Source organism: Lepisosteus platostomus, chromosome 6 (genome assembly GCF_059453375.1).
Source record: "Lepisosteus platostomus isolate fLepPlt1 chromosome 6, fLepPlt1.hap1, whole genome shotgun sequence".
NCBI classification, from domain to species: Eukaryota; Metazoa; Chordata; class Actinopteri; order Semionotiformes; family Lepisosteidae; genus Lepisosteus; species Lepisosteus platostomus.
Genome location: NC_142616.1, coordinates 43,394,181 through 43,415,036, shown reverse-complemented (window position 1 = coordinate 43,415,036; position 20,856 = coordinate 43,394,181). Strand labels below are relative to the sequence as shown.

General features: G+C 40.2%; 1 protein-coding gene across 1 annotated transcript in view; it reads left to right on the top strand.

The window, feature by feature from the left end:
* Window positions 1-19,406, top strand: part of abcc2 (ATP binding cassette subfamily C member 2) — a 43,755-nt gene extending 24,349 nt beyond the window's left edge. Inside the window, exons 22-32 of the mRNA XM_088635951.1 lie at window positions 2,464-2,683; window positions 3,652-3,806; window positions 4,518-4,673; window positions 5,682-5,881; window positions 6,565-6,691; window positions 7,340-7,441; window positions 8,312-8,455; window positions 9,995-10,153; window positions 13,991-14,157; window positions 15,876-16,070; window positions 18,440-19,406. Coding sequence (XP_088492077.1) covers window positions 2,464-2,683; window positions 3,652-3,806; window positions 4,518-4,673; window positions 5,682-5,881; window positions 6,565-6,691; window positions 7,340-7,441; window positions 8,312-8,455; window positions 9,995-10,153; window positions 13,991-14,157; window positions 15,876-16,070; window positions 18,440-18,569 — 1,755 coding nt within the window. The 3' untranslated portion in view covers window positions 18,570-19,406. The remainder of the gene's footprint in view (window positions 1-2,463; window positions 2,684-3,651; window positions 3,807-4,517; window positions 4,674-5,681; window positions 5,882-6,564; window positions 6,692-7,339; window positions 7,442-8,311; window positions 8,456-9,994; window positions 10,154-13,990; window positions 14,158-15,875; window positions 16,071-18,439) is intronic.
* The last annotated feature ends 1,450 nt before the right edge of the window (window positions 19,407-20,856 follow it).

The following is a 20,856-nucleotide window of genomic DNA, read 5'->3' as shown; positions in this document are numbered from 1 at the left end:
ATTCTTTTGATGGCTTTAGAATCCAACCATGCGATATAACTCAAACAACGCACACACACAGGTACTAATACACGAGGATACATTTATTAATACATAGAATATGCATATAAACCTAACAGATCTTATAGAGAGGGTTATCAGAATACAAAAGATATATATTCAGTCAGTTACAGTAGTTACAGTTACAGTACATATATCAAGAGGACATACGTTCAGTATATCATTCATTTAGACCGTTTCGTAATTGAACTTGGTTATAACTTCTACATTAGATACTCAAAACAAGTACATAACTCTTAGGAATTAAATTGATATCAACTAGTTGGGATAACAATTGAATTCTCGAGCAGTAATGCAGTGAAGTTGAATACTCATCCAATCTCTGGGGATTCAGATCTCCTGTGGGCACAAAGAAACAGTTGCAGGCTGTTGCTGTCCAATCCGCGCTCTCTGGCTCGGTGCCAGGCTGTGCTGTGCGGCTTGCGACGGTGCGCTGCTGATGCTCACTGACCGGCTAGTTAGTGTTGGCTTTAACTAGCAAAGTTTGCGCACAGGAGAAAAGATGACTGTGGGTCCCAGCAAGTCAGGAAGAGGACCGGTTCGTTCCTGATGAAGCGCTAGTTCTGAATACTGATTCAGCTGTCCACAGTTCTGACCTGTTCACGAGGCTTGCTGCTGGTGCTAACCTCGGGTGGATCCTCTGGTTACTCTCTGGCAACCTCTGCTCTCGACTCTTAGAACAAAGGAAAGTTCTGGCACTCGGACACACTGGCTGTTCTGTGGTTGTCCGGGCTGAGTCTCAGGATGGTCAGGAGGCGCGCTGCGAGAATGTCCTGCCCTTGGGAGCCTTCTGCTCCTGGGCCGTCCTGCCCTGGAATTCTCCTTTGAATTCCCTTTAGAAAAGTCCACAGAATCCTACACTGAATCCCTCAGCCTCTCTGTGTTGCCTGTTTTTACCTGGAGGAACTTCAGCTCGTTGATTGGCTGAAAGTTCCATGGGCATCAGAGTCCCACATGGGTTACTCGGCCCTACCAGTCCCTGATTGGTTGATCAAGGTGAGATATGAGTCACTTACTCCTGACACCTATGAATGCAGTCCAGATGTCCATCTGGCACTCCCTAGACAGATAGGCGCCAATGGATGACCATTGATCATGATAGCCAGGCTTAGCTAAGTGCATCCCCATTTGGGAGCTGTCCCTTATCAAAAGAAAACATCTTTAAATCAGCCTGCATGAATAGTTTCTCTGTGGCTGCACCACAGAGATGAACAGAGAGATGAGGCCTCATTTGGGAAAGCACAGAAACACTTAATTCTGTCTTATTAACAAGCATTGCCGCTACAGGTACATTTAACCAAAATATGTGAGGGTGGCCACACATAGAGGGCTAATCTTGAAGTGTGTATAGGGAAGAATGGGAAAGAGAGCAACAAGGAAAAGTGGAATCAGCTGCTGAACAGGCTCCTGGGGAACAGGGCAAGAGGTGTGCAGTTATTCTATTGATGCAGGCAGGGGACAGTCTGAGCTGAGGCAGAACCGGTGCAGAGCTGGAGCCGAAGGTACTATAACATGATGACCTACAGTAAATTATGTATTGTGGGCAGTAGCTGAAAGTGAAGGAAGGGGAGTGTGGAGCTGGAGCTGGGAGACGTACAGTGAGTCCATTGATGAAGGAAGGCAGTGGCCTGAGCCAAAAATACAGGCGGCGAAACTAGAGCCGGGCAGAGGAACTGCTGAAGTGAGGCAGGTATCCAGGAGGAAGCAGGATGCTTGGTTGATAATTTAAGATTGGGGAAAAAGATTGGAGCCTCTGGCGCCTGGAGCAAAAGACAAAATAGAACAAAAAAGTCTTCCCCTAACATGAAGTACTTGTTGCAGATCAAAACTGAAAATCCCTTGTTAGTTAAGAAAATATACTACAAAATATGTATTAACAGATTTGATTAACTTGTAGCCAACATAACAATATTTATTGGAATCATCAGTAATGATGCTACAGGTAAAAATAATAAAGTAAACTATTTCCCCTCACTTAATATTCTAAGTCTGTATTTAAACTTTATACTCGTGGTATTGGTGTTTTTATATCATGAGGTTTATAACACCTGTTATAGACAGGTGTGAAACAGATATTTTTTTGTTCTGGAGACAGAACACAAAAGCTCATTAGCTAATTTAATTAAATGCAATTTTGTGATAAAAATTTTGTGACAGAAACATGAATGTAATCTGCCCAGTAAAGTGCAAAGAATGACACAGATAATCACAACCATGGAAACTTTGACATAGACAAAGAGTCTGAGTCTTAAACTGCTTTATTGTTTGCGGTCTCTTATCCTGACTCTCTAGGCCATACAATATCCCCCTGTGTTATTGAGAAAAATGATTCTGTACTGAAGAAAGTGGCAGTTATTGGTTTTCTGCCTTGTCACTTGAGTCTTACAATGCGCCTCTCCACAGGTGAAGTTCTCAGTTTATCTCCAGTACCTGCGGGCGATGGGCTGGGGCTTCTCCTCCTTGGCCATCCTGGCATACTTCTTGCAGAATGTGGCCTTCATCGGGCAGAACCTTTGGCTGAGTGACTGGACCACCGATTCAGTGAATTATATCAACGAGACCTACCCTGCCCATGTGCGTGACATGAGAGTGGGCGTGTTTGGAGCACTCGGAGTGGCACAAGGTAGATCTTTAGCTGATTTTGTCCTTTACTTTGTTTTCCTGACCTTTCCCGTGCTCAAACATACCAAGGGTATTATTTCAGCCCGTTCGCCAGAATACTGTTTTTCATTCAGCAAATGGAAATCAGGTGAGATTTGTAAACCATATCCTTTGAGACACCATTTGGTCAGAATGGCATCTTTAAAATATGGGGGTCCAGGATAGACATGCAGCAATCCAGCAGTAAGATACAAATTATAGCTTTAACTGTATTTAACAGTATTTACAGTATTACAGTTCTTTCTGGTGATTTTGCATTCTTCAGACAACAGTTATAACTGACCCAGAAAGTGTCTGCTTCCTGCTAGTTAAAAATGTCACCTATCCAGTCATCTTCCAGAAACTGGTCAAGTGACTGAGTGCAGCATCTCATTCCCTACAGCTTTCTGGGGAATGTGTTGTAGACCTTCAGACCAGGGCTACCATCTTGTTTAAACCTGCTGTACCATCACACCTTGGAAACCTTGCACTATTTTATCTTGAAATCCATTGAAAGAATGGGGTACCTCCATATATAAAAGAAATATAAGGAAACTAAAGTCCTGAAATCCTACTTTGGTGTACATTGTACATTGGAATGCTGATGTATATGTTCTTACAATACAATCTTTTATGAATATTATATCCAACCTGACATGACTTTGTAAGAAGTTTCAAACTCTCACAGCCAAGTGTAAAAGCTTGCAGATTGTAATAAACATGAAAACCAACTGGTTGAATAGGACCAGACATCTGCTGCCAAGATGTCATTCTGAAAAAAGTCCTCTCTTGAAAAGGATGTGTGTACTTGTTGAGAAACAAATATAAATGCTAATAGGTACATGGCACAGAGGTTCATTATAAAGCAACGCTTCTGAGCCAGTCAGTTCAGTTTACATTTGGCATGCCTGTCAAAGGTAGTGGCACTGGTGTGCAATGCTTATCTTGTAGGTGTGTTTGTGTTCATTGGGACTCTCTTCAACACAACCGGCGCAATCTCCGCCTCTCGGATCCTGCATACACGGTTGCTGCGCAATGTCCTGCGGGTGCCCATGGTCTTCTTCGACACCACGCCCTCTGGCAGGATTGTCAACCGCTTCGCCAAGGTGAGACATGGAATCATTTGTACAGTATGTGTGGGTACACTGCATTATCATTAAGTGCACACAAACAGCTAAATCAGCTCCAATTCCTTACTCTCAACGAATTCACTTCCTTCTTTATACTGTGCATGCAGGAGACCACATAAACACATCACATGCCCATTACTCCCATTACATAATTGTAAATTACATCTATCATTGTAATTGTACACTACATCTGTCAACCTACCACAAGACATTATGCCTGAAGCCCCACTATTTGATTCCATTGTACTGTCTAACATTAACCACTGCACTGAGTTCAGGTGTTAGGATTGATTTATAGAAAATACACTCCCTGGCTTTGCTTCCTCAACGCAATAAATTGCATTGAGCTTATTTCCCTGGATGTGTCCTGTGCTCTGTTGATGCTGTCTGGATCCAGGTCCGTAATGTAGGACACAGACTGTAAATTGGAGACTTAAGCAGTCAAACATTGGAATGCCCTCTGTCAAAATATTCAGGAACGAGTCAGTGATTGTTTTTAAAACTGAATAAAACTCCCTGACACCCAAACATAGAGTTTTATTTTGCTTTGGTTTTACATTTTTTAAAACCTTTGTTTATGCTTTTTTTCCCATGCGCTTGCTGTAGCTGAAAAAAAAGGCTATTTCAGGGTGCTGGGGGATGTTCCCAATTTAACAGTGCTGTGCCATGTGTTGTGCTCTCCTGTAGGATATCTTCACAGTGGATGAGGCGATCCCCATGTCGTTCCGGAGCTGGCTAATGTGTTTCCTGGGAGTGATTGGCACTCTGTTTGTCATCTGCCTGGCCACTCCATTCTTCACCATTGTGATCATTCCACTCGGAGTCATTTATTTCTTTGTGCAGGTCAGAAGGCTGTCTGCTACTCCCTTCTGCTATAAATGAATTTAGCTCTTAGCTTTGCTTGGCTACTGTAGATTATGCCTCATTCCATGTTGTCTGTACACATATTTATTTGGAAATTCCATATCTCTGAAATTGCAAGCATGTACACTCTTTTTTACAAATATCAGAATGCACTTAAAACACTTTTTACCTGTTACCTACACTATATATGTTATATTATTTGTTTTTTTACAGAAACTAATATTAAGGATTGAGCAATATTAAGATATTAATTTTCATAAGGCAATAATCAGAACTACCATAAATACTAGGTGAGGGTAGAATATGCCCTGTCAGTTATTCACATTTTCTTTGAACTATACAATTCATATTTGATGGTCATAAAAAAGAAGGGTATATTCATATGAATATTATTTTTATTTGTAGCATTGTCAATTTCAGTTTTATAATTTTGCAATACAATGGGTTTTCTGATTAACTGCGCATAACTGCATTTGTGTCCTCCTCCAAAGATATGATATCTAGACAATGAATGTCTCCTGGCCTTCATTTTGCCTCTTGAAAACCTGTGGATGCCCTTAGCAGAAGACTTCTGAAGAATGCTGCAGACCATGCATACACACACAGAATTATAGTACTTTAAAGATGATAAATTTAATAATACTAAATGAAAAACTCTCCCACACACTGTACAGTATATACTGTAGCAGATTCGCCTCTGAAGGCAATAAAATTAAAGGCAGATAAAGGATCTGTTATAGAAGTCAGAAAAGTCTGACTATCAAGGTGAGATTCTTCAAGGTTCTGCAATATACAATTTATAAGAGTTATTTTTCTTTGCATTAATGTTGGCATTGATGTTTCTGAATGTGATAGGGAACAGGAAAATGAATGAAGATACAGTATGCAGGTCAAGGTATAATATTGTTGTCTAGGTAACTATAGAACCTGAGAAGCAAATAGTGAATCTTGAGCTGATAAACACTCATCTGTGCTTTTGGCCCGCAGCGATTCTATGTTGCCACCTCAAGACAGCTGCGGCGTCTCGATTCTGTCTCCCGCTCGCCAATCTACTCTCACTTTGGGGAGACAGTGGCCGGGCTGTCCATCATCAGGGCCTATGGCCATCAGGACCGCTTTCTCCAGCAGAATGAAGCCACCATTGACCAGAACCTCAAGTCTGTCTACCCCTGGATTGTTTCCAATAGGTTGGTACAGCTGCTGAAACCAAACACGTTTACCACTATTCCAGAGCAAGTTACAATTATAGCCAATAGAACATGGATGCAATAGTATGTTTTACTTTGTCTCTTATTCTTACAACAACAATGCTAATAACCTCCCATGACCAAATAAAGTAGTTTACCTGATAAATACAGTAAGAACTAGTTTAGCTGTGTGGATGCCATTTAGTTTTGACTACATTTCTTTTGTAGTTTCAGAAGTAATGTACACCTTTTCTTTGGAAATTTCTTAAAGAAAGGTGTTTAGCAGATGGTTCATTTGTTGCTTCTCTTTTTTTTAATGAACATCCACTAATGACTGGTGTAAACTACACATCAAATCGTTTTTTTTTAGTTTAAATATGGCGTCCAATAAATAGAAATTACAATTGGTTTAATAATTTAATGGACATAGGAAGAAAGGAATGAAGATCAAGTCTGATCAAACTGCCACTCAGGAATTTCGTCTGGCAAGCCAAGCGTTTCTTAAAAACATCCTTATACTGCTTGTGCTGCAGTTTGTATTCCTTTACTGTACTGTACATCTTGCCATGCCATGATGGAGATAGGCATGGGTGGTCAGGGGATGTTTGCTATGTGTCTCTGGAGCCTCAGAGAGGAACATTGTCTCTGGCTCCCCTCTCACCTGCAAGCTCTCTTCACCGCAGGTGGCTGGCGATGCGCCTGGAGTTTGTGGGCAATCTGGTGGTGTTCTTCTCTGCTCTGCTGGCGGTGATCTCTCGGGACTCTCTGTACAGTGGCCTCGTGGGGCTTTCCATCTCCTACGCACTCAATGTAAGTCCTCTCTCCCTTGCACTGCCCTGTAGGGTGTGTTGATCTGATGTAGTGGCCCAGCGAGGTTATTTTCGTAACGTAAAATAACAGCTCAAGTACGACTACTGCTCTTGCCCACTGTAAGCAGAGCTGTTTTCTTCAGCTCTAATCCTCAAGAGTGACAATCCAGCAGGTTTTACAGCTTTCTTATGCACATACTGTAGTTAGTATTTCCGTTAACTAATAATTACAGTAGGTTCTTCCTCAGTGACAGGTGTTGAGGACCTCTGAACTAAATCAAAGGCAACCAATGTCCCAGAAAGGTCATCAAGATGCCAACAGATTAACTATTATTTTTCTGCACTTTTTATAGATTTATAGCTGAAGGCTTTATTAAACCAAGAACAAAAGTCCACTCTGGTTGAATAATTCAAATTTCTTGCTAGTATTCACACACTCTGCAATGGTTCTTTTGGTACTTTGTTCATGCTACTCTGTGCTGAGTGATGACATCAATACTATTAAGGCAGGCTCACACATGTTCAGTACATCAATTCAACTTTTTTTGGAAGAACCTATAATCACCCTGTTAGTGTCGTTCTGAGTTGCCTACAGGTTAGTCACGATGAGCTAATGCTTCACTCTGTGCTTTCTCTGTGTCGTCCCCAGGTGACCCAGACTCTGAACTGGCTGGTGAGAATGACCTCAGAACTGGAGACTAACATTGTGGCAGTGGAGCGCGTGAGCGAGTACACTGAGATCGACAATGAGGTGCAGATCGATCATAGCAGCCTGCCAGCTTGAAAGCTTTTTTAGGACAAAGCAGAAGATTACTTGAAAGTGAAGCATTCTTTCTTAAGATCTATGCCTGGCATTTGTATTATTGTAGCAGTAAAATGCAGCTTCTCTAGCTACTTTCTCATATTCAGTCTACTGTACATTTTCCCATTATAGTACCCAGATGTTTCTACGTTGGATATAACAGTGTTTACCTGTACCTTTAATATTACTGCTTCTAAACTTGCTGTGTAATATACAATATTGTAAATGAAAATCCAGTAGGGACATTCAATGAAAAAAAATAATCAGATGAAATTAGCATCTTGCCTTTATAAGAAAAAACATGATGATTTTATAAGTGTTTCATTCCAAAATGTGTTTAAAATGACTTTATATTGCATCCCTTGCAGTGTTCAATTGTCATCTTCCAATACAAATCTCATCTGTAATGACCGCAATTATTCTTTCAGAATTGTGAAACTGAAATGCGCTTTGTTTTCTTCATATTGAAATGGAAATGTGGGAATATCATTTTCATTTACACAGCAATATTTTTTTTCATGTCGTGTGATTTTAAAAAGCTGTTATTTTTACCATGAGTTTTCAAAGTTTAAAACCATGCACTTTAAAGTGTGCAGCTCCCGTCATGTCAAGGACAATTCAAAGCTTTTCACTGTATCAAGGAAAACTAGTGATAAAGTGATGCAATCTAATGTGTTTTAGCCTCCAAAAAGCTTTCAGAGACATCTTAGTTTAGAAATGTTTTCTTAAATGAACAGGTGTGTTTTATGCCTTAAGACTTGTTTGGTTTGGTTTGTTTATGTTTTCCTGACAATTTCTATTTTCATTTTTTGCAAACAGGCACCCTGGATCACAGACAAACGTCCACCCCAGAACTGGCCTGATTCTGGCAAGATCCAGTTTAAAAACTACAAGGTTCGGTACCGACCTGAGCTGGATCTGGTACTGCATGGGATTACCTGTGACATTGAGAGCACTGAGAAGGTACAGTGTAGGAATGTAGAAGTAGACATTGCAAAATCAAAGCTGTAATTTTGTAAAGAGCATACTAGATTGTCTGAAAGCAGTCATATGTTTTACACAATGGTTAAATTCTGTGTGGCTCCCTCCGAAAGATAAGCGCTGTTTGTCATGTGTTTCCAGATCTGGTTCTGGAGGATCACTGTGTCTTCTGGTTTTTCTCCAGCTGTGTCCTTAATCACAGGCTCATTGTGTTTTGGAGCGTATTTTGAATTTGCTTTCAGCTCTTAATGGGGTAGGATTTAGGTGGGAATTGTAATTGGTATCAAATTGGTATCAAACCTGTACCAAATTCTGTTTCAGACTTGCCCTCATTCAGGTGTGTTACCTAAAATTTAACCTCTGCAGAAGGCCAAAAAGCTCACCATTGGAGTATCTGACACTGTTTCATTCCCTCCTGTTCATAAAACAACGCTCAGCTAATAAGGGGTGTTTAGTGAGAAATAATGGCAAATAAGTTGAAGAGATATTGTGTGAAGAAGCAACTCTCTTGGAACTAGGGTATTTTTGACATTCAAGACTTGTTAAAGGAACAAGTTAACAAGCCTAATGAAGCAAATGGACCAATTAAGTCATTAATTAGCATTGGATGGCACAGCGCTCCTCCAGGTTTATGAATTCATCTCCATATTTATTTTGTCAGCATCAAGAAGTTCAGTTTTGAACAACTTGCAATAAAAGCCAGAAAACCTCTCTGACAACACCTCTGATGTTTTTGCATCAGGGAGGACTTAGGTCATCCTGCAACATGTATACTCTCTGACAGCACATTGGCAAGGTGTAGGATGAGAGCAGTCGTAAAGAATATTAACCCTGTGTTACGGTTGCAGCTGGTCTTAATTAACCCCTCGTTACCCAATTTCCCTCACACACCCCTTCCTTCACTATTTAAACCCTCAGTTCACTCGGTAACATTGCTCATTATTAGGAATCTATCTGCCAACTGAGCTTGCAATATCCTCGAACCTCTGGCTACTGAAATACAGACCTTTCTAGCTTTTCACCTCTTGACTACTCTTTCATCTCGCCCCTTTTTGGAATTGTTTGCCCTGTGGCTTTCTCTGACTGGACTCCAACCTCTAGCCTGGAACTACCAACCACTCTGCTGCCTCACTCCTCTCGGACTCGTAGCCATCGGACTCTCTCAGCAACCTACACAGGGTTCATAACTACTCATTCATAGACACCCTGTACTTCATTCAAACTTGTACTTCAAGATGGGGGGGAAAGGGAGCATGAGCTCGAAACTCACAGATGAACAAGCTAACTGAGACATAATGTGTTGGGGGGGTCTGTGCTACAGATTAAAATTGATATGAGTTATTGCTGCTGTCTAGTTGTAATCTGGTGTGTCACTGCCCTGAGAAACCTGAGGGGGACGGGGGCTGCAGCAGTGAAAACGGAGAGAACAGGGAGAGGGAGGAGGCGTGGCTTGAGACCCGGCGAATCCCTCTCCCCCGGGGCGCTTCCCGCCGGCCTGTCTCATGAGGCTGTTTGTCCCAGATCGGCATCGTGGGGAGGACGGGTGCCGGGAAGTCCAGCCTCACAAACTGCCTGTTTCGCATCATCGAGTCGGCGGGGGGCCACATCGTGATCGACGGGATTGACATAGCAACGCTGGGGCTGCACGACCTCAGGAGCCGCCTCACCATCATCCCGCAGGTACTGTATGAGGCTGAGAGGCACCGTATCGCCCCAAACAGGTCCCCAATCTAGGGTGGCCACAGACAGTCCTTCTGTCAGCTGCACAGCATGCCACAGGCCCAGAACACAGCATTGGAAGTAAAAGCAAAAGTCAGCAAGACCATATAAATGGTCATGGTCTCTGCTCTCCTCCCCACGAATAGCTGATGTGTGGTGAGCGTTCTGGTGCACTATGGCTGCCGTCGTATCATCCAGGTGGATGCTGCACATTAGTGGGGGTGGAGGGGGGTCCCCATTACCTGTAAAGCGCTTTGAGTGGAGTGTCCAGAAAAGCGCTATATACTGTAAGTGTAAGCAATTGTTGTTATTATTATTATTATTATTATTATTATTATTATTATTATTATTATTATTATTATTATTACATGTCAAGGCTTTTATTAGCATACACTGTAAGGAACTCTATTGTTCCCTTAATATCATCTGAAATACAGACAGCCATGGACCAGCGTCTGCTGCTGTATAGGCCAGGACCACTGATCCCTACAGCTTTGGATCTAAAGGACAGAGTAAAAGGAGGTGAAGTTAGCTGTTTGAGGGAACGGACAGTGAGGGTGAATCTTCTAGTCACATACTTTATCTTTAGCATGGGACCACTTAGCCATCTAATTCACTAAATTGAAAACACAGTCATCACCCAGCTATGATATCAATTTGTTAAAAGAGAGTGTAGTGTGTCATCCGTCTCAATGCTTAATGTCATATTTAACATGAAAAGCTATGATCAAAGGGTCATATGTGCATGGTAAACCCACTCCAGTTTTTGCAGGTTAAATGATGATAAAGAAAGTTAAGATGTGGAAAAAACAATAACATCACACAATCCACTAAAACTTTTGAAACTTTAAAGAAGGTGATGCAACTGCATAAGGGAGATGACTGCCTGACTCCACTATTGCCTCACTATTTTTTTTTTCTGCTTTCAAAGCTTTGAAATAAGCACCAGCAACTGAGACTCAATGTGAACTATGGTTTTATCATTGTGAATGCCATCCTCATGCAAAGGACATCCTGCTTCTCTGTTTATCGCAGAAGCAAATATCCCAGGCTGCTGAGGACAGAGGTGTTTGTCTGGCAAAGGTGCTGACAGATTTCACAGCAATATAGAGGGCGATTGATTTAGCACTGTGACTGGTGCTTCAGAAAGCATTGATATCATCATGCCCTTAAACAGGAAATACAGCGCCTTACAAAAGTATGCAAACTTTTGTACAATTTTTACATTTTTTTGCTTTAGAGAGCACTCATCACTCTTTGAAATAGCAATTAATATACATCATAAGCACAAGCTACAGTACATATTTAAAGCACAAAAAGCAAAGAGAAAGAAGCACACATGATTAATCATGCGAATAACATGAAAGAAGAATTAATTTAGGTGCACAAATTTTAGTTAGCTGAATGGTCTCTGTGTGCAATAATAGTAATTCACATGATTTCAGAAAAAAATCCACCTATTGCTGTAGGGTCCATCTGTCAGGTAGTGAATTTCAAGCAACCAAGGAATGTATAAAACAACTCAGGGATAAAGTTAGCTTTGTAAGCCTTGGCAAATTCAAAATTCCTTCTGTGTGTCATTGTACATTTATTCAGCTCAGCATAAAACATACAGCAGAATAGACATGATTCTTATTTTGTAGTAATCTAATTTGTGAGTGCAGGAGATATTGATTTTGGCTCCCGCCTTTGTAGCAAACATCTTTCATTTTGTTCCAGACACTACATAGGGGTTTTTTTTAAGGGACACAGTGTTTGTGTCGCAGTTGAAAGAGGCTAGGGAAATGAATGTGTCACAGAGACATTCCCATTCACAGTTGGGGAGATGACAAGATATGTTGTCAGGAGTAGTGACATTTCTTATGCTTCTAATCTGAGCAAGTATGGATTGCAGCAAATCAAATGCTCTTAATCACAGATGAAGTAAGGGTTTTGCACTGCTAAAATGAAAAGACTAGATTCTTTGAACATTAGACATAAAGGTCCATGTTGGTACAAAGTGGAATTTGTAGCTCAAGAACTTTACTGTGAGCTTGCATTAGCATGACTTCAAGCTCTGTCCTTGAAACAAACACAACCGTTCACTTCCTTGGATATGATTAAGGACTCCATGGGATATGTGTATGTATGAATACAAGGAGTATAATTTTCACTTGTACACATCTGAAGTAAAGGCAGATATCAAGATTATTCTTGAACACCTCAGATTTACCACATTCACAGTATCTCCTGAACAAACTAATGATCTAGATGCACCTCTTACACTACAAGAGCTGGAGGAGTGTGAACTCACCCTCACCAGTAGGTTAACTGATGAAGGGGAAGAAGCCTTTTGTGTGGGTGGTGTTTTGCTGTTTTGGTATTCCTGTTCAGTTTCTGAAGATGATTTGTAGGTTGTACAACCAACTGTTTGTGACTTAGGAAGCGTGACGGTGACTCCCCAATATCCTTGATGAAGGGTACAAGACAAGACTGTCCTCTCAGCACCCCCCCCCACCACCACCACCACCTTTTCACCCTTTCCTTCGAACCCCTTGCACAAAATATTATAAAAAGGCATTACATACATACTGTACTTATTGAAATTCAGGACTCACAAATATAATAAATGGTATATGTACTGTACACTGATGATATTTTGCTTTATTTTCTGGTGATTCTAGCTCTCTGAGTTTTGGGCTCTTCCGTTTGCACGATTAACTAGGAAAAGGTCGTTTTTTGTGCCTGTGAAGTCACCCATTATGGTTACAGCCATTGCTTCAGTGTCTTTTGTTTGTATCACTGCTGACACATGCACTTATTAAGATATTGAAATTTATAACACATTGTCAAAGGCTAGAAAAGAAACTTTGATAGCATATTGCATATTGAGTTGCAGCTAGATTGCATAAAAGAGTCGCCACTTTACTTTGAATGCTTTGAATATTTTGAATGCTTTGCAATCTGTGATTACAATGAATACTTTGCTGCAGGTGAACTTTCTGTTTTCAATGCTGCCGCAATCACTTCCTCTAAAATTCATTGCAAATTTCAACTTATTATGACTCACATGTACTGTACGTATTTAGAATGGCAAGAATCACAGAATCGGAATAACTACTCTTCAGCACCCCAGGGATGCTGGAGGTCTTGCCAAACATCCATATTGATTCAGATCAGGACTGAATATAGATTAGGGCTGATCTGTGATTTAGCCCAGGTACAGTTCTCATGTCTGCTGGAAACTCACAGAGGGTACTATGGTACATAGTACCTTGTAAAGATTACAATATCTTTATGATGGGCTGAGTAATTTCTCCTCCCCGTTCATGCCAGGACTTATAATACTCTCTTCTGAGTTTTTCTTTCTTTTTATACCTCAAGCTTCATTCATCTCTCATACCTGTGGTGTGACATGGGTTTCAGCTCTTCTTTTACAACCATTGTTGGATCTTTTTAATAATACTGGTAAAATGGGGTTTCTTTCAGCAATATTCAATACACTTACTGTATTTCTCACAAAACTTAGCCCTCCCTTGTGTTATCAATTTGTAAAAAAAAAAGAGTTTTTTTACTGTAAGTGTTATGTTACACCAGACTGGGAGGTGAATATGGGGAACACTTTGCATCATCACAAAAGTAGTACACCAGCTCATTTATTTCAAGTTTATACTACTTTAAAAAACTTGAATTCTACATTTTTTGCAGGACGCTTAGGGTACTGATTAGTTCCATGTAGCCTAGATAATGAATGAACCTAAATCTTTTTCAAGTTTAAAGATATTACGTTTATATCGGTGTGTCCATGTGTTTCTCAAGGACCCTGTGCTGTTCTCCGGGACCCTGAGGATGAATATAGACCCGTTTGAGAAATTCAGTGACAGTGAGATATGGAGGGTGTTGGAGCTGTCCCATCTGAAGGAATATGTGAAAGGATTGCAAGAAGGACTCTACCATGAGGTCACAGAAGGAGGGGAGAATCTCAGGTTTGTGAGAGTAGATATTGTAATGTGTCTCCATGAATATTATGCCCAAATTCACCTTGAACATCAGGCAATTAGTTATCTAAATCCACTCATTTTTGGCTTCATCAGACCAATTCAAAGCTACTCTCAGCTCTTCAGGTGCTGTGCCATACAGAGACTTAGAAAGCCTGCAGAAATTCAAATCTTCTAGGGCTAGAATTGAAGGCCATATAAGAAGCTCTGTGTTTATTGTTGTGAAAACATTTAGCAAGAGGAATTCTCTCCATCCTCGCTTCAACCTGCGTATAAAGGGGTTGCTGTCTTTATTTGCCTAAACAGCCCTTAATAATTGACAAATTACTGGTGTCCAGACAGATGGGAAGGGCAGTGTATCAGACAGCATTCTGCAGAAGTCCGCTCATTTATATTACTTGCTTAATTGGTCAAAAACGTATATGTGTCACTCATTATCCTTCTGCTTGCCCTAGCAAACTGTGTAGAACAGGGATATCCTACTAGACACTGATCTGTTGTGCTGGTTGTTTGCTGTATATGTCCAGACTGATATGTTAACATGGTAAACTGTCTAAAAAAGATAGACTGGGTTAGTAATTAGTACTCTGAATACATCCCTCCATCCGTCCATTTTCTAAACTCATTTATCCAGTATATAATTTGCTTACTTATAATATTCTACACATCTGAGTAGGGCAAGGTGTGAATTTCAGAAACTGGTTCAGGGTACTGGGTGGCACAGTGGTGTAGTGCTAAGCCTTGCTGCCTCACAGAGCTCAGGCCCTGGGTTCAGTTACCCCGAACCCCCAGGCACTCTGGGGTGCTATCTGCATAAAGTATGTGTGGTCTCTCTGTTCCCATGGGTTTCCTCTGGGTTTTCCTCACGGTTAACTCCTATCAGCACAGTCTAAAGATATAATAGTAGGTTAATCAGTTTTTGGGAACCCTGGCCCTGGTGTGGGTATGTGTGTGTTTGTGTCTGTGTGTGCTCTGGGGTGGACTGGCATCCTGTCCAGGGCGTATCCCGCCTTGTGGCTCTTGCTTGCAGGGTGAAGCTCTGGCTCCCCTGCGACTCTGTACTGGATAAACGAACTTAGAAAAGGGACGGATGGAGGGATGTATTCAGATTACTTATTACTAACCCAATCTATCTTTTTTAGAGTTGAAAAGGACATGTTTAGAATCAAATAGATGAAGTTATTTAGTTTATGTAAGTTTTTTTCTTCTACAGTTGCATTATCAAGTAACAAATGTATGCAACAAACCATCATTGTGTTATTCAGCAACAGACGTTCAAGTAGGTAGCTGCGTCAGCATGCATAGGCTACAAAGGAACAGGTCAAGATTCATTCCATGTGGAAAGGAAAAGAAAAGGGACACAACATTCTGGCTATGGAGCCTTCTTCAGGTGCAAGAGAGAGAGGCAAAGTAGCAGATAATTGAGGCATAAGAGAACAAAAGACAGAGTAAGTAAGAAGGGGCAGAAAGCAGTGAGGAAATTCTTATTATAGACATCCATGGGGGCATTTTGTTGGTTTTTACCCAGCTATATTTCTGAAACTGATACCCTGTTTTCTTTCAAGAACTGGCTGAATGAGGTTCTTGAATCTGTTATACTGTACTTGCTACCATACACGTGGGCCCAATAACCTCCTTTTGTTGGTAACTTTGTACATGTTTTCATTCGTACTGTCTAATGGGGTGCAATTTATCCTCTTGTACAGCGTGGGGCAGCGACAGCTCATATGTCTGGCCAGAGCCCTGCTGCGGAAATCTCCTATCCTGATCCTCGATGAGGCCACCGCAGCTGTGGACCTAGAGACAGATAACCTGATCCAGACCACCATCCGGCAGGAGTTCTCCCACTTCACTGTGCTCACCATCGCCCACCGGCTTCACACCATCATGGACAGCTCTCGGTAAGCTTGAAACCTTCAGCACTAGCAGCACAGACTATGAGTACCCACCAGGCATGCCTTACCATGTTAACATATCAGTCGGGACATTTACTGTATAGCAATGACAAACAACCAGCACAGCAAGCACAACAGATCCCTGTTCTATACAGTTTGCTAGGCCAAGCAGAAGGATAATATTTATGACTTGTGTGAACATACTGTACTGCAGGAGCTATTCTGGGTTCATATATATGAGTATGTGACATTTCTGAAAAAAAAAATTAAATTAAGACTGAAGAGCAAATAGAACAGTTCTTAGTTCTATTTTATTAGAAAAATACCCACTCCTTTCTTCAGTAGTACAATAGTTCTCAGAAGACTAGATTGCAAAATGATTTTTTTATCATTCCCTTTAAGCTCAGATGAGAATCTTTTTTTTTAAATCACCCCTAATGTTCTTTTCTAATCATACCAATCCCAAACCAGTTTAATTAAACAGTCTTGACAAAGAGGCTGTAGGAACACAGCAGATACAAACAGCAGTGGTTTCATTTCCTACAGCAGCCTTCAGTGTACATTGCTGTACTTTTTGCAATGGCTTTCTACTTTGAAGAAGAAAAGAGATGCTAAAGCAGGGGTCTCCAAGACTGGTGCTGGATGGTCCCAATCCAGATTGGTTTACAGGTCTGTTTTGAACCCCTCTTGCCCGTTTTGTAAGATGAAGTGGACAGCCTTGCTGCCACACAGAGCTGAGGCCCTGGGTTCAGTCCCTGGGGTGCTGCAGTATCTGCAGGGAGTTTGTATGGTCTCCATGTTCCTCTGGGTTATATACTGGATAAATGAGTTTAGAAAATGGATGGATGGAAGGATGTATTCAGAGTACTAATTACTAACCCAGTCTATCTTTTTTAGACAGTTTACCATGTTAACATATCAGTCTGGACATATACAGTAAACAACCAGCACAACAGATCAGTGTCTAGTAGGATATCCCTGTTCTACACAGTTTGCTAGGGCAAGCAGAAGGATAATGAGTAACACATATACGTTTTTGACCAATTAAGCAAGTAATTTGTTCAATTAACGGAATTGTTTCTTTAATTGTTTCTTAAGGATCTTTAGTTTGAAATAATCATCACTTGAACAAATCAACTGTTAAGCTGATCACAATAATGACCTCCTGTAAGCCTTCTGGACAGGGGCTCTCTGACAGCAGGGTTGGAGGCTTCTGCTGTAGAGCTTTTCCTGAAGCACACAGCACGTGCATGTGGAATGATCCGTTGTTTTTCAGACTTAGAGGAACCTAATTCCACTCACCATTATGAAACAAATGTTACAGTATTATTTTAGATTTTCTTATGCCATCTACCTGTTTTTTGTGTGTGGGGAATCATACTGCATTCATCCCACTTATGATCAAACTGCAATCCCTGTAGCACCTGGAAAGCCACAAAGGCTGTTGTCCTGATAATCAAGCAAACCCTGGTAATTACCCATGAAACCCCGGCATGGCATATTAAGTCCTACACTGGCATCAAGGGAATAGTTGAATAGTGAGATAACCCATTTTAGATCCTCCAGTAGGGTCCAATGTGCACTCACAGCACCAGCTGAGTGACATACAGTAGGAATCTCTAATAAATAAGTTTGATTTACCTTTAAACTGTAGTGTAATGACATATAATGACAATTATAACCAGCTCATGTAAATGGTTTGGCTTGTTTGGTGTTATTAGAGTAGGAGGAAGGAACTGGGGAGGATGTGAACGCTTTGTTTCGTTTATAGCTGCTAATGGATGAAAAGACATTTGGACTTTAACATTTATTTTTACACTTTTAACTTTGTGTCATTTTAGCTTTTGCCTTTCAGACAGACATATACAGTATAGATCTCCCTCTAGCCTTCAACGTGATTAGCTCCTTAAACAGCTGTACTTACAGCTGGATCTTTCAATGTGTGATGTGCCTTGTCTCTCTGGAGGATGTGGTCCTGTGGGACAGTGGGTAAAAGATGACATTTTCTTTAAAGCACAGACTACTTGTGCTCAGAAAGTCTCTTTATTTACAATTCTCTCATTTCAAAGAAACTGTGAAGTTCAAGTTGGATAAATGTTTTCAATTTCCTACAGGTTTCAAAAACCTTCTTTTTTGTGCCTATTATTTTATGTTTGTGAGAGGTTCACAGTAGCATCGCTTCAAGAAAGAACATTTGAGCTAAAACTAAAGTCTTTCAAGATTCTAGATGAAGAAGACTGCCTACATGCCTACCTTAAATTCTCCATCCCTGAATTCTTTCTCTCAGTTAACACAATATCTTTGATACCTGGATGAGGTTCACAGGACTTTCATAGCAACACTAATTTTAAAGGCACTTGTCTTTTATTTCACAGGGTGATGGTGCTGGATGCTGGGAAGATTGTGGAGTTTGACTCTCCTAGTGTACTTCTTCAGAAGCAGGGCCATTTCTACTCAATGGCAAAGGATGCTGGTCTGGCAACAGCAGAACACACAGCTCTCTGAGCATCAGTCAAGAAGATCCTGGGATGAGCGCATCCCATAGTGTGACCCATACAGTACATTCTGCATGCTTACAACACATGGCATACCCAGAACTACAATTCCCAGAAAGAAAATTGTACTGTACAACACTGCGTTTCATTTTCTTAGATGAATACGTTGTATGGACATGTAAAGAAATATGCACCAGCCCATTTCTATTGTTTTCTGCTTTCAAATTAATCCAGACCACTCCTAATCTCATCACAACTACTTTTTTAGTGTACAGTGTACAGTTACACATAGCCATTGTTAAAGTTTGTTGGCTGCAGTACTGCAACTTTATTCAAGTCATTTTTTTTAGGGAAAAAGAGCTTTGCAGATTTTTCCATTTGCTGAATAGCGATTTAAATCAGAGAGCATTATGTTTACAGGTTGCATACAAAGTTGTCAGCTTCCTTTTACCCACATAAATAAACTACACTTCTTATAGTTTGAAAAGTTTATATGACAAAAAAAAGTGCAATCTATTACCATCCATTTCTGCAATATCCACTTTTTTTCACATTCAAGTAATGGCCAGGTTCATATTCATTCATAACCTCTGTTTGACATATGATTCTGTATTTTTTCCATTACAATTTCTCATTACAAGATTACAAACCATTTTGTGAATAATCTAGTCCATCAAGAAAGGTTTAACTGATTAATATAATCTCCATCCTATCAAGCGTTGCACTTAATATTTACGTTATGGTTCACGCCACACAAAGCTGATGTTGTTTTCTTATACTGTAGCTGTTTATCTGGATTTTATTTACAGGTTTGTATTCTATTTAAATAATAAAAAATTAAACATCATTCATATGATGTATGTTTTTACATTTTCTGTCTGCAATACTGCAAAATGCAGTATTGTAAGATTTCTAAGCCTGTACGTGTTAGAAATTACTTTCTTTGCTATTTCTTTGAACAGCAAATTATTAGATAAGGATTATTACTGTATGTATTCACAGCATACAGCCAATGTGCGTATACTTTATTGTTTGCACTCCAAACCTAAGTGCTACTTGGTACTGTTCTGAAATACAATCAGTCAACAAGGTCTGCTTTTCTACCAAGCCAAAAGAAACGAGAATAGACATTTTGGCTTGTCTACCTTATTTTTTTTTACTATTAACTAATTGATCTGAGGATTTAATTTGCTAAGGTTTTGAAAGAATGCATGGTATCAGCTTCGAAAACAGAGGTGTGTAGCTCACTCCGAACTTCCACATGCCTTTTGTAAACAAGTGGAAACAATCTTTTTTACATTTGAAATGCACATGTAGTTTCCACATGTGTCCTGTGTTTCATGTTTCATTGTTGATTCTGAAGACCACTGGGTTGACTGTCATTTACTTTGAGGATTCTCTACTGAGTCATGTCCCCTTGTAGTCTTCTCTATTCAAGATTAAAAATTCCATTATTTTAGTCTGTGAGCATTCCTTTCAACTGAAGGAATGTAAATGTTTTCTCTTGTCTGGATTGAGCAGCAATAACGTTTGTTACGGAGTGACCACAATTGTGCGTAGAATTCTAATTGAGCTATTACTATGCATTGTACAGTTTTAACATAAAAATACACCCTTGATTTGCATGACTATTGAAAGACTTTTGTTAATAGTTTCTAAATAATATTTATCCTTTTTGTGAATAAAATTCATGGTAGAATAACATCAGGCCCAAAAGATTTATCTTAGACACATACCATAGGGTATGTTCTATTAACAGTTCGGCTTGTTAGCTGTTTAATCTATAAGTTTTTCCACTTCTCTTATGTGCCTTGTGGTTATTGTTTTGAAGAAAGGTTTCTCTCTTTTTAAGTATTTTGGATCTTAAAAACTTATTTTTATTTTTATTGGGCTGGGTGTCTCATGAGCCTCACAAATACTAGCTATTTTGATGGGTTTTCATCTGCAAGGGATCCTAAATCAACCAGAAGCAGGGCTAATTACAGTTGTATGCAAACGTTTGGGCACCCCTGGTCAAATTGCATGTTTCACTGAATCTGTAAGTGAAAAGACGTTAACACAACCTCTGCAGGGTACATACTTAAATATGATATATTTCTGCACCATTACTATTTATTTGCTTAATTTAACAGATTAAAAAAATAAAACAGTGAATGTGGTATGTGCAGACGTGTGGGTACCTTTCTAGTTGATTCAATAATATTTTTTAAGGCCTCAAAACTTGATTGACTTGTTAGGCCTTACATTAGGCCAGGTGAAGACAATTACAGAGTTGAATAAATACTCTGACCCTTCTT